The 13,982-nt window shown below is 39.8% G+C and overlaps 1 protein-coding gene across 7 annotated transcripts; it reads right to left on the bottom strand.

Annotated features, from left to right (window-relative positions):
• Positions 1 to 1,227: 1,227 nt before the first annotated feature.
• LOC116067228 (ZP domain-containing protein-like) lies at positions 1,228 to 12,829 on the bottom strand. Of its 7 annotated transcripts, none has more exons than XM_031323588.2 (7): positions 12,683 to 12,828; positions 6,229 to 6,459; positions 3,795 to 3,979; positions 3,286 to 3,686; positions 2,865 to 2,964; positions 2,249 to 2,453; positions 1,228 to 2,160 (listed from the first exon to the last, which is right to left on the bottom strand). In XM_031323588.2, the coding sequence occupies exons 2-7, from the start codon at positions 6,287 to 6,289 to the stop codon at positions 2,024 to 2,026; spliced, it is 1,089 nt and encodes a 362-aa protein (XP_031179448.1). In that variant the 5' UTR covers positions 6,290 to 6,459; positions 12,683 to 12,828; the 3' UTR covers positions 1,228 to 2,023. The 7 variants fall into 7 exon arrangements, with proteins under 7 accessions (XP_031179448.1, XP_031179446.1, XP_031179450.1 ...); XM_031323586.2 differs by having other exon boundaries at positions 6,229 to 6,442; XM_031323590.2 differs by having other exon boundaries at positions 6,229 to 6,438.
• Between the last annotated feature and the right edge of the window lie 1,153 nt (positions 12,830 to 13,982).

Raw genomic sequence — 13,982 nt, 5'->3', positions numbered from 1 at the left:
TGGGCGTAGTTTGGTTTCCCCGAAGTCCGCGTGAAGAGCCAGAGTCCAGGTCGGGGGAGAGAAAGTAGGGGAGTGGGCAAAGTTTTAAATGAATGCTAAAATGAATGGTACACATTTAAATCTTCAGCCTAAGTCAGGTTTTTAAAACTAAAATGTCCCAAATACATTTTTTTCTTTTTAAAATAAACTTGTCATGAGTAGTTCTAATTTATCTAGCAATAGCATAGTAGATTGTTTTAATATCAATACTGTTAATCCTGTATTTTTAGTGTGACTTTCTATCTTGCAAAATCAATATTATTTCCTCAACATTTTAATGGTATTTTTATTATGTAAATAACAACTATAGGCCTATAGCCTATAATAATAATAATATATATAGCCTACATATTTATATAGCCTACGTAGATATCCTACCGCATCCGGCATGTGACATGCCTCTCTGCCGCTGCCATCTTGGGACGGACATCTGACCCCTTCTGACCATAAAGACTCATAGAGAAAGACGGTATTTTGTGCTGCCTTTGGATATTCATACGAAATTAATGCCAAAAGTAAGCAACATGGAATAACACTTCAAAGGTGTTTAACAATATTTTACGGTTACAAATGTGTTGAATTTCACACAAGAGGCAACATTAATCCCTCTTTTAAGATAACATCAAGTTAAGTGACTGTCCCTATACTAAATTAAGCTAACGTTTGCTTATGTCCAGGAAAAAAACATATTTTAGTACTGAGTCATATGAAATCTCAGTAAGATGCTAAAAATGATGTTTGTCATCCTCATGTAGCCTAAATGTTATTCAAGCAGCAGCTTCTAGACTGACCTGCACACTTCCACCAGCGGCCACTTGAGGCGAGTCAATCCCCATAGACCCATAGAAAACAAATCCTTGGAAGCCCTGATCAATGTTTTGGATAAAGGAAGTCTTGTGTTCTGTCCTGACTCGCTGTGATTCATCCAGTTTCATTCCAAAAGTCACATAACAGCTGGACCGGGCTACTGAGCACCAGCTTCTCCTTTCCATCCAGTCTACCTGCTAGCTGGAGCCAAGTATCTAACATTCTTGTTTCATTTGGTCCACTGTTGCTTCACAGAGAAATAAAAACAGAGACTATTGCAGCACAGCAACAGTTGGTTTACAGCAGAAATGCACATTCAATGGGAGAACAGTGTATATGTGTGTTAGAGAGAAAGAGAATTAAAGTGGACAAAAGCAAAAATATATGTGACAGAATATATGTTTTTATTGATCCATTAAGCAAGTGTATGATTATTAACTTTGGTTAAGCCGTAAAGGGCTTTTGTCATGTAATGATGACATTGGAATGATTATAAATGGGTAGGACTACACATATCAGTCAAGATACTTGTTTTAAATTGTACTGTAATACATAATAGTAGAAGCATTTGTAAAGCTACATGGGCTCCAATGTCAGTAAACACTACAAGTGACCAGCAGCTGCAATGTTATAATAGTTTTGAATGTTCAATTTGTTTTTATTTTCGTATTAGTTTCGTTGTAGTTAGTTTTCAGAGTGTGTTTGCTAATTTTAGTTTAGTTCTAGTTTTGCATAAAGGTTTAGTTTAAGTTTATTTTTGTCAGGGCTGTGTATAATGTCTCAAAGGTATGTCACTACATATACATAAAGAATACATGTTTGGACAACTGTGTAGGAATGGCCTTAATGTTTAAATCTTTTGATTTGGGAATCAACTTGAGTACTCTTTCACAGCCACACTTGTCACCTGTAACTTCATCCTGATGGCTAACAACAGACTTGAGCTGAAGAGCTTGGTTACACAGCATTTGAACTACTACAATATTTTAATCATGTTCTTGTTATTTAATTCTCCAAGACTAGACTGCATGTGAGAAATGATAGGGATTAATGGTGAAGCAATTGTGGCATAGCATAGAATTTATTCAAGGATATTAATTAGTTTAAGATTAGTGACTTTGCTTTATGTAGTCAAATGTAGTTAATACATGATTGGTATCCTGCACACGCTGCTGTCTTAACTTTGAAATGCGGGCAAAGGTTGGTATTTGACCCTTGATATATTGGCTTTGTAGATGACCACGGCACTGATCATGCCAACGGCTGCAAGGAGACATCCAGCGATGAAAACCAGGTTCAGATTCAGGTTGATCACTGGAGAAAAAGAGAAGCACAATTTCAATTTGATCTTGTCAGAGGTCTAACTGGGACTCAAACAAGGGAAAACACTCTGTTTTCATACCTAGGCTTCTGGGGCTCTCTGCTGATCTCCTTAAGCGCAGAGGACCCTGGGAAATGAAGTGCCTTGAACTCTGAGTGACAGCCTCTCTCTTTGTGAGGTGATGTTGCTGATCATCTCGCCGTAATCTGGAATTGACGCATCCCTGCGAGCACCTGGTGTCAGGTCTTCCTAATCTACAGATCATGACTGAACAGCTGATGTACACCTGAATGCAACAGAACACACTGTCAATATATCAGCAGACATAATAATAACAATAACTTTATTTGTATAGCACCTTTAAAAACAATAGTTTACAAAGTGCTTTGACAGTGGAAACAAAAGCACATTGCTAAACTGATTCTTCAAAGAAAATAGTTTTTTTTTTTTACAATTTCTGGAATTGTTAAAAGGATGTTTAATTATTTTTCATTTATCAATTATTGATATAATAAATGCCTCAGATGTTTAGAGATTCAGGCCCTCTTTCTTAAATTGGTTGTTAATGCCCTGTGGCTTCAGTGTAAGTATTTGTTGTTTCACATTGTGTATTTGATGCCTGATGAAGCTCCATGACCAGCACATTGGCCTCTAACAAAGTTCTTCTTCCAGTCTAACCACATAGTCCATTCTTTACCTGATCATGCAAGCCGATAAACTTGAAGGCATCCATGCTGAACCTGAATTTTGTGTCGTGGGCGCGGCTATAATTTTTAACAGTCGGGTCCAATGCACACCTAGTCAGAGCAAAAGAAAACAAACTGATGAGAAATATTGCCTCTGTAACTCTGTGTATTACAATGGGTGATATTTTAGGGACAGAGGTATTGTTCTGTTGAAGGTATTTACAACGTAAGGAAAAGAAGTATATAATGCCAAAGATGAAATAAGTGAAGCATTCACTTTAACATCCTGACATGGTCCTATTGCAAAGATGAGCGTCTAAGGTAAGAGAAGAAAATTAATCTACAAAGTGAAACACTGGTTGAAGTTAGAGAGACATTTAATCTTCATCAATAAGTCCACTTACAGACTGTATGTGGTGTACTCATACCTACCCTTTATCAATGATGGAGTAGGTTGTCTCGTAGTTTGGAATGTCGTATGGTGCCGCACTGCAGGACTCCACAAACAGCTCGGTGTTTTCAATTGAGGAGGTGACCTTTATCTGCATGTAAAGCGTTTGCTCACTGTCACAGTCCAGAGGGTATGAAGCTGGTGTAATTGGAGTTTGGAACTGCTTATCAGGATAAAATTCAAAGTTGTAGGTGAACATGCCGAGGCCTTTCTCCGATTCTACGACATTCTTCCTGTGTGCACTGAAGCTCTGTTTCACTTTTACACTTTTGGGGTACTTGCATTCGAACTTCAGTTCCAGCAGACATTTCCTGATGATCACGTCTGTTGGGTTGTCGACTAAGGTGATTGTATTCTTGAAAATTAGGTTTTCACCATTTTCCTGCAGAGTCAAAGGTTATGCATTCAGTCCTCATACTGCAAATAAAAAGCAAAACCAATAACTGAGGGAAGAGCACAGCAGGTCATGAAACCAATGACCCTACGTTACCTCGATCTGAGTGCCACAACCGTTGAGGGGGACTTCAGCGAAGAAGTGAGTGCTGTTGGAGCTGAGGCGGCAGGCGGCGTTGGTGGCGTCATTGATCCGTAAATCCAACTTAAGGAGTCTACGATATTTAGACTTCTCAACCCCTATTGTCATTTTGGACTCATCGCAGATCACACCGGATTTAACTAGAACAAGAGACATATTTTCAAACAAGTTAAAAAAATACACATTATGCTGAAAACTGTGAATATTCTCAAATGAATATTGGGTGATAAAAACTTGTATAAAGCAATATTTTTGACATGAAAATATTGCTTAATGTAGTAATAATAACAATACATTCATTTATATATAGCACCTTTAAAAACAGATTACAACGTGCTTTGACAGACAAAGCAAAAGCAGGATACTCAGAAGACAAGAGAACAGAAAGCCAAAAAGTACGGCCAAATAAAAGCAAGAGAAAATGAATCATAGATAAATACAAATAAAAGAATAAGAGCAATAAAAGACAAAATCACATAAAAGCAGTCTATAAATATTGCCGAAAGTGGCAATATTAGGGTTCTCATGAGCCATTAGAAGTTGTAAGCTGCGAAGGATCAAGACTTTTGAGAGCTTCCCACGCCTGCAATTAAGATAACAAACATGTTTTAGGCAATCCGACAGACACTCATTCATTTATGACCAAATCTGTGCTGGGTAACACTGTCACCCCCTTTCAGTCAATTTAGAAGGCATTGTTTCTTCAGCTTAGTTAAAGATATCCACCAAGTTTGGTGATGTTTGGACAGACTTTCATTGAGTTATGGCCTTTCATTGAGTTAATGCCTAGGTAATTGTTTGAAACAGGTGGCGCCCCCTTATGAGCGATTTCAAAAGTTTACACATGTGGTTTAACATCTTTTGTTCTTATTTAAAGAATGCCAGACTGTACAACTTTTTTGATCTGTGGTTCCAAGCTTAGATCTGAATCAAATAGTATTTCCAGATTTCTGCCAGCGAGTTTCACATTAGCAAACAAGTTGAGTTGAAGAAAATGTTTTGTCATCCAACAGTTGACATCACTAAAACCGCCTACACATAATCTGAGGTAGAACTGTGAGGTAGGGGGCAGAGCAGAGAGGCAAAGCACAGCACAGGAACATTCTGGAATTTGTTGCGCCTTTGAAAGGTCGGCGGCAACTTAGTCTCGCTTTGCCAGACCATCCACACGCTGCGGAGCGGAGGAGGATCTGGCTACTCCACATAGCATTGGGGGGATGGGAGAAAAACGTGCTCTGGTTTATTGGCATTTCTTTAAACCAATCACAATTGTCTTTGGCGGTGCATAGCGCCGGACGGAGTCGTTGCAAAATAGTAGTGCAAGAGAAAACTCAGATTGGACAGTCTAGCTAGCTGTCTGGATTTACCCTGCAGAGATTTGAGGAGCAGTTAACCATAGTCCTCAGAAATCCAACAAAATAAAATTCCAACAAAAAAGAAAGCGCAAGGAAACGGAAATCGGTGAAAATATGTACATGCATCCGGCGGAATTCCCTGTGGCACCGGATCAATCCCGGAAGTGGAACTTCAAGGATATAAATTAGCGGCAACTAGGTCAAAGTTGTAATGATTTGAACTTTGAGCGCAGTGCTTGACGCAAATCCGCTCCTCCCATAGAAAATCAATGGAGCGGCCAGCGCATAGAAGTTTTACCGCGGATCGTGTAGGCGGCTTAAGACAATCTAAAGAAGCAGCTAGGCTTTTTGAGTCATCAGGTGTCAGGGGAAGATATATCTGTGTGTCTTCTGCATAGCATTGCATAGAGACATTGTGACGTTGGATGGTTTTGGCCAAGTGGAGCATGAAAATAGGAAATAAATTGGACCTAAAATTGAACCTTGCGGTACACCACAGATGATGTGAGTTGTAGAAAATGTAATTCGCTAAAATGACAAGGGGACTTCCTTAACCTAAACTAAAATTCTGGGGTAAGAGTGATTTGCTAAAATTAAAGAAGCAAGAGCATTCTTCTCTTCTAACCGTCTTTTGATAATTCCTCATTGTGTTTTTCTAGATGTCATAAAATACATGTAAAACGTTTTTTCCTCCAATTTCGTTAATTTCTCCTACAGTCTCTGTTTAATTCCTGGGTGAATTCTTTTAGCCAGGGCTGGAGTATTCTATATGACCTTTTGTAGTTATAGGGGGCAACAGATTCCAGGACATTCTGACAGGTGTGATTAAAAGAGGAAACCAGGTCCTCTGTGTTAAAATGTGGATTAAAGGCAGTTAAAGAAGCAGCAGGAAAAAGCTCAGAAAACCTGCTAGCAGTAAGTATCGGAATATAATTTACATTATATATCATATTTAATTCTATAACAATATATGTTGTATGCTTATGTTGCTACTTGGCTATGTAAGGATATGCAAGTAAGCAGGTGTTTATTACCAGGATAAACATGACACAGGAAATACACCAGCCATGCAGCCAATATTGGGCCCTTCAACATAGCTGTAAAGATGATGTTTCTCCCCTGCTGTTTCTTTGCTGGAATCACTTAAAAAGTAATCCGCTGCAGATCACCGATCAGAACCAGACAGATGTCTTCAGCTCCAATGCGTTTATTTCCACCACCACAACCACATTCCTTCTGCACACCTGTCTGGTGAATAAGTGGTTCTGTATAAAATCAACATAATATACAAGAATAAATATATCCGTAAACAACACAAGAATGTATACAGTACATGTGAAAAAATAAAACTACTTAACTGCAATGTAGTGCAAACTGGCCAACAGCATGGCATGAAAGTGTACAAGCAACAGGCATCTCTGAAGCTGAAACAGCCAAGTCACCCTTTAGCATCACCTGTATATGTCCATTAGCAAGGCAGCACTTCCCTCTGTTGGCCGATAAATTATGTGCAGTGTAGTTTTTACACATGGCTACCGTAAGCAAGTATTGTTTTCCAAGGATGGTGAAGACATGTCCCGCTCTACTCTGCCTTACTCTGCCTCTGATTGGCTTACCCTAATCCTAACTAATCCCACCAATTTTACCTAAACCTAACCCCAACCAATGAAGGCAACGAGTACTAGCCAATCCGAAAGAGAGTAGGGCGGGTCATGCGTTCGCCATCCAAGGTAAAAAAAAAAATTGGCATCCAGTAACTCCTGAGTTACATAAGCTCTACATGCCTTGTAATGAGCGGCCCTACGATTCGGTTGTTTGGTACATTCATGTTAGTTACATTGCAAATTAACCCAAGGCAAACTTAACTATACAAGTGTCAAAGAACTTTGATAAAATGAAAACATACAGTGAGAGGGTCAAAGTTTAAGACAAAAACATGGACAACACCCAAAAACAACGTCACAGGTATTTTAATGAACACGTTGCCATGGTTGGCATTGCTAAGCCTCCGACCTGATTGTTGTGTAGTCACGCCCCTAAAGCATCCCCTGCTTTATCATCAATTTAAAATAAATGGGACCATAATTTACAAAATGAACATCATGCTGTATTGAAGAAGACTTGAAACTCCCGATTGAGACCATAAACCAATTATGAAAATGTTTACAAAGGTAATAAATCAAGTAAGGAGTAGGGTCATTTTCTCATAGACTTCTATACAAGCAGACTTTTTGCAACCAGTGGAGTCGCCCTATTCTGGGAATTAAATAGAATGCAGGTTTTAGGCACTTAACGCATTGACTTTACTTTTCAGACCCGGAAGCTCTGTCCATTAATTTCACGCCACAGGGCATATGTAATTTCGGTTGTCTCACCTTTAGTGAGGAGCTGCCCAAAAGCTCTGATTCAGGATACACTACTTGTGGGAGACATGCATCAGGCCTTCCGATTAGCAAGAGTTTGGGGTAATAGGATTGGGGTAGGCAATGTCTGACAATGTGTAGCCCAAAGGTTTGGAGTTGAGGATTCCTTCGACTTCAATAAGTTGTGTCCTCAGCACCTTCTCTGTCACCTGCTGGGCTCCGAGTGTGACCGGCAAGGATTGTTGCACCAGGTATCAGGGCAGTTACGTGCCCACTTGCACAGCTAAAGCCACCTTGGGCCAAGTGTGTCTGTAGCTAGTCCACCAGGGCTTTGGCTATTTATCTACGTACGTACCTGACCACACCACCAGGCTGAGTCTGGTCCAAGATGTTTTTGGAGTGCATATGTGGCACAGCAGGGACTGCAGGTTTTGCCGAAGGGGAGCACTCTCCATTCATAAACTGTGGACTGTTCACGTTTCGGATCTCTCTAGACAAAGTGGAGAGGCTAGTCTTCTGGGAGGAGGTCAACTTGGTAGCATAACACGTATATCACTGGTCACAGCTTGTTCCTTAAAGCGTAAACACCCTGGAACTAAAAGGAGCAATTCAAGACTATGAGGGGCTTCAAGTTATGTACCACTGTGTGGTGGAGAATGTACCAACTGGTTGGCGAGTATTCTGCACCAGCATGCTCCAGTGTGATGATGTAGCCATCTTGTTACAGCCTCTGTATCTCTGTGATGTAGGATGTGGCTAGCTCCGGAGCTTTCGACGGCCTGTTCTGAAGCCGGGGGAACATGGCCTCCTTGGGTGCACAAAGTTCAGGGAAATCCTGGACACCGAGAAGGCGAGTGGGATAGCGGTACAGGCCATCTACCTCCACCTGCTGAATCTTTGCATCCAAGCAGTTAAGGTTCTCTTTAAATAATTGTTAATTTCTTATACTACAAAGTCATATGTTCCTGCGGGGCCCGTGATGGATGAGATGGTAAAGAAATATGGTCCTGTTTTTTATTTATTTATTTTTAATCGTTTTTAACTGCTCTTTAGTGTTTTATGTACAGCACTTTGAATTGCCCTGTTGCTGAAATGTGCTATACAAATAAAGCTGCCTTGCCCTGCCTTGCCTTTAACTTGATGTGATCTCATGCTGGCCCTTTTGCTCCATCAGGGTAGCATGCCCTCTGCCATAACCTCTTAACTTTTTGATAAAGGTGTAGAACGTGAAGAGGCATTGTTGCTCTGTGACCCTGAATTGTCCATCCTAGCCAGGATCTGACCGCCACTGGCACCCCAGGTGGTGCACCATGCCCTGGCTCCACTGTTGTTCTTAGATGCGGATGGTCTGAACTTAACAGCCAGAGTGGATGGACGGGACGCTCATAAAGTGTTAAATGGGCAGCTCCCTTAGGTGCTTGAATTTCCACCATAGAGATCTAATGAGGTAGGGCGGGACTTGCCTAGAAGTTACGTGGGATCCTTAATAACGTGTGCCTTGTGCATCTGTATTGGGCGCTATGAGCCACTTACAAAGCGTCAGTATTTGACGAGTTGGGATTGAGAAAGGGTTGGCCAAGTCACTCTTTAGCAGCAGGTTTATGTCCATTAGCAAGGCAGCACTGCCCTTTACTGGCTGATAAAATATGTGCAGGGTAATAGAACAAATTATTAAAAGCAGACTGTACATGCCTTGTATGTAATAAGCGTCCCTACGGTGCGACCGTTTGGTACATTGATGTTAGTCACAGATGAAGTTACACGCTACTAACTGTAATACAGTTAACTAACACATACTTAGGCAAACAATTAGCACTGGTGGAATCTTATCAAGTAGGCTACATTTACTCAAGTAGTTTTGGATACTTTTCAGATGACAGTTTTCCATCCCCTGTCCAGTGAAAAACACGTATCTCCAGCAGAGTTATTATAGTAAAGTAAATATTTAAGTAAACTGAAACTAAATCAAAACTAAAACCTTCAAGAAAAACTAAACTGAAACGATACTGCCAGGTTACAAAGCTAATAAAATAAAAAAGAACTTAAATCATTTCAGTTTTAGATTTTTTAGCTATAATATTTCATGACTGGAAAAAAAAGAGACGACATTCATTTCTGTCAACTCTCATTGTGACATTGAACCACAGAAATGGAACTTTCTGAACTTTGAAACTTGACATGAGATGCCACCAGTGGCTCAAGACCCCCTAAATTTCATCTCAGCCCCCCTAAAAATTATAATAATAAAAACAAATTCTATTCTATTTTTTTCAATCAATTTTAGAGATCTAACGAGGTAGGTTTGCTCCCCTAAGCCCAGTATTGGTGCTGTGAAGGCTCCCTTTATGTTGAAAACCCATTTAGAAGAACTTTCTGGTGAGAAAGATGGTGTTGGAGACAGGCACCCCATGAAGTGTCTGAGCCTTCAATTCACACAACGACATTCCTTCTGAACAACTGTCTACTTTAGTGGTTCTGTATAAAATCAACACAATTTACAAGAATAAATATAATTGTAAATAACACAATTATGTTTACAGTGTATATGAAAAATACAAAACTATATGCAGAGTACACTGTGCAAAGTAGCGCAAACTGGCCAACAGGAGCGAAATAGCATTACAGTGTACAAGCAACAGGCATCTCGAAGCTGAAACAGCCAAGTTGAAACACAGTCACACTCCCAGTGTGTCAAAACCAGCCGCTTGGTCAGCTGCCTTTGGCGTCAGTTACTGACGCAAAAATAAATCTCCTTTCGCATTTCAGTTGGATGCAGGTGGCTTGCAACTAATTCCAATGTAATCCCATCGGTGCCGATATTTGACGATCTGGGTACCCTTAGGCATCATTTTTCAATGCGGTTGGGACCCCTTTGCGTCACTTTTTGACTGATTTGGCGTAAGATCATGAGGGTGGTTAAATAATGTATGTTTAAGTGACATGGGGGACAAGAACCCCGGTCTCCTGGGTGAAAGTACTGTGTTGTGTGACCCATCCACCACCCCAACCTGCGTCCTTTCATACTACTTGCTACCGTTGTCAATCTTCATAGTACATTATGTCATCTTACTGTGCTGCGGTCGAGCTGCTGCTCTGCCCTGTGCATCCCATACAGACACTAAATGGTGCCTTGTGCGTTATTATGGAACCCACGCAACTTCTAGGCAAGACCCGCCCTTCAATAGCGTTCACACGCTACTATTGGCCAGGCGTCCATGCTTACGCAAGGTAACGGAACCCTAACCTTAACTACTCAAGGTCAATGCATAACCCCAACCAATCGGGCTGCTTCGTAGGGCGGGACTTGCCTAGAAGTTACGTGGGATCCTTAATAACGTGTGCCTTGTGCATCTGTATTGGGCGCTATGAGCCACTTACAAAGCGTCAGTATTTGATGAGTTGGGATTGAGAAAGGGTTGGCCAAGTCACTCTTTAGCAGCAGGTTTATGTCCATTAGCAAGGCAGCACTGCCCTTTACTGGCTGATAAAATATGTGCAGGGTAATAGAACAAATTATTAAAAGCAGACTGTACATGCCTTGTATGTAATAAGCGTCCCTACGGTGCGACCGTTTGGTACATTGATGTTAGTCACAGATGAAGTTACACGCTACTAACTGTAATACAGTTAACTAACACATACTTAGGCAAACAATTAGCACTGGTGGAATCTTACCAAGTAGGCTACATTTACTCAAGTAGTTTTGGATACTTTTCAGATGACAGTTTTCCATCCCCTGTCCAGTGAAAACCACGTATCTCCAGCAGAGTTATTATAGTAAAGTAAATATTTAAGTAAACTGAAACTAAATCAAAACTAAAACCTTCAAGAAAAACTAAACTGAAACGATATTGCCAGGTTACAAAGCTAATAAAATAAAAAATAACTTAAATCATTTCAGTTTTAGATTTTTTAGCTATAATATTTCATGACTGGAAAAAAAGAGACGACATTCATTTCTGTCAACTCTCATTGTGACATTGAACCACAGAAATGGAACTTTCTGAACTTTGAAACTTGACATGAGATGCCGCCAGTGGCTCAAGACCCCCTAAATTTCATCTCAGCCCCCCTAAAAATTATAATAATAAAAACAAATTCTATTCTATTTTTTTTAATCAATTTTAGTGCTTCAAGTTAGAATTTGCAAACTGGTCTGTTAGTGACAGAGGACAATTACAGGTTCAAAGAAATGGCACCAATGCTATGCACTTGCAATTTTTTCATATGTTCAATATTTTGCATTTATCCTGTGTTATAATAATAAATACATGTATATGATGATGATATCCAGTGAAATTACTGATTTAGCAGGGGGTTAGGGTTAAGACTTTTGCAAGACACTGTATCCGTGTCACATTCTCATTAGGGGCTGAGCCCCCCTACAGGTCTGATCCTAGAATCGCCCCTGGGTGCCGCTGTGCCTTAACATCTTCACATCAGACACTAACGTAGCACAAAGATGAACTTTAACCATCATGGCCATGCCTGATGTACTTTTCATGTATATACATGAGACATTAAACCTGGCCTTTACACAACAGACTAAAACTACTGTAAAACTAAAACAATAGCCTATAAAAAATAAAACACTTCTTAGAACACTGAAAACTAAATCGAAACTTAAAAGTAAAAAAATAAAATTAAAAAAAACTCATTGGAAATTCAAACCTATAAAAACCACGCATCTCCAGATGTGTTGATGTTGAATGTTTGTGATAAACTGAAGGATGAAGTGTTTTCTTCATGTGTTGAGAAAGTTCTCCTAACCTTCTTCTTAAGATAAATAAAGTCTTTAAAAAGCCTCTCGGATCAGCTTCACTGTCACAGAGATGAAATCAGGGCTGTTTTTCTGACACCATGAAAAGTTGTAAAACTTTTTAGAGATATGTGGTTCTCACAGGAGAGCAACGCTGCAAACATATGATGATCTTATAGACTATGAAGCATTGCTGTAGATTAAACTACCCAACAGTAGGCTATATAAAAAGGGAGTTAAATGAAGACAATCAACATCTACAGCAGTAAAATGTTACTTACACATTAATCCAGAGACATCAGAGATAATAAAACACTCACAGGGAACATTTGACTCTACAATGAGTACTTTGCTGATAATACTTACATACTTTTACTTAATTAAGGTTGTGACGCATTTCACACCAGATGGCAGATGGAATCGAGCTGTACCGTCCGTAATGTCCACGGAGAGTCTCGCAGTGTCGGACTGAGATCAGGAGAAAGGGAGCGGATCTGGGCGTAGTTTCCCCGAAGTCCGCGTGAAGAGCCAGAGTCCAGGTCGGGGGACAGAAAGTAGGGGAGTGGGCAAAGTTTTAAAATCCAAATAGACTCAAACATGTAGCTTATTGTGTTGTCTCCCCGTCAGCCATGTAACGCTCTTTTTTCATTTTTTTTTTTTTCAAAAGCTATAGAATTGAATAAAACACCCAAATTCAATCAAAGTAGTGAACTGATCATTTATTTTACTTGTGGAGAGTAATAGTTGTATGGAACCATCCACCTTAGGCTATTTTCTTTGACAATTTGGTTGAAAGAAACCCAAATTTCTTTTGAGGATGGGTCAAATTTGACCCGCGGACAACAGGAGGGTTAATATAAAAAGTATTTGTATTAATACCCGGACCCTATTCATGTATTTAATGTATCAGCATGCTTGTTAAATGAACATTACTGTGATGGCAACAAAAAGAAAACATTTTTGGTTTTGGCAGGTGCTAATTAATGAATAACCCCCTCTTTGAGCAGTACTTCTATGCAGCAGTACTCCCCACGATGAAGCATTACATCCTGCTGTTTTAATCTAATTCCATTAACAGGAAAGACTCGCTATTAGCCGATATGTCCTGAACAGACATTGCTTTAGTAATTAGTAGCCTAATTAACAGTGTAAAAAACACTAATAGGCCTACAGGATAGGCTATTATATGTTACTTAATGGCATATCGTGTAGCCTATGTAGCCTACATTTAAGTCAACAAGTAAATGGTGTGACTCAAGCAATGAGTCTGGTTCGTCCACTGTAACTGTTGTTGAAAATGTCTTTATTAGGAGTAACCCCTTGAGATGCAGCATCTCGTTTTCGAGGGAGTCCGTAACAATAGGCTAAATAAATATACAGTAGCTTCCAATCATAATTAGACACAACAGTTAACAAAACGAAAACAGACACACAAAAAAACAAAGAAACATCATAATCAGTCAGTCATAATCAAGTCTATGGCAGAGCAAGAATGAAACTGGATATTAATAATAATATTAGAAGAGGTGTTATCATGGTGTTGTAACTGTGACGTCCATGCCAAATGAAATGTAAGGAAAAAAGCAGAAAAAAGGGTACAGAGATCTGCTCAAAGAAAAAGAACCGACCAAACGGCTGTATCAGTCTGGGAATCTAACGACCTGCC

The sequence above is a fragment of the Sander lucioperca genome, chromosome 3, assembly GCF_008315115.2.
Source record: "Sander lucioperca isolate FBNREF2018 chromosome 3, SLUC_FBN_1.2, whole genome shotgun sequence".
Lineage (NCBI taxonomy): Eukaryota > Metazoa > Chordata > Actinopteri > Perciformes > Percidae > Sander > Sander lucioperca.
Note: the sequence above shows the minus strand (reverse complement) of the source record. Positions and strands in the feature narration are given on the sequence as shown.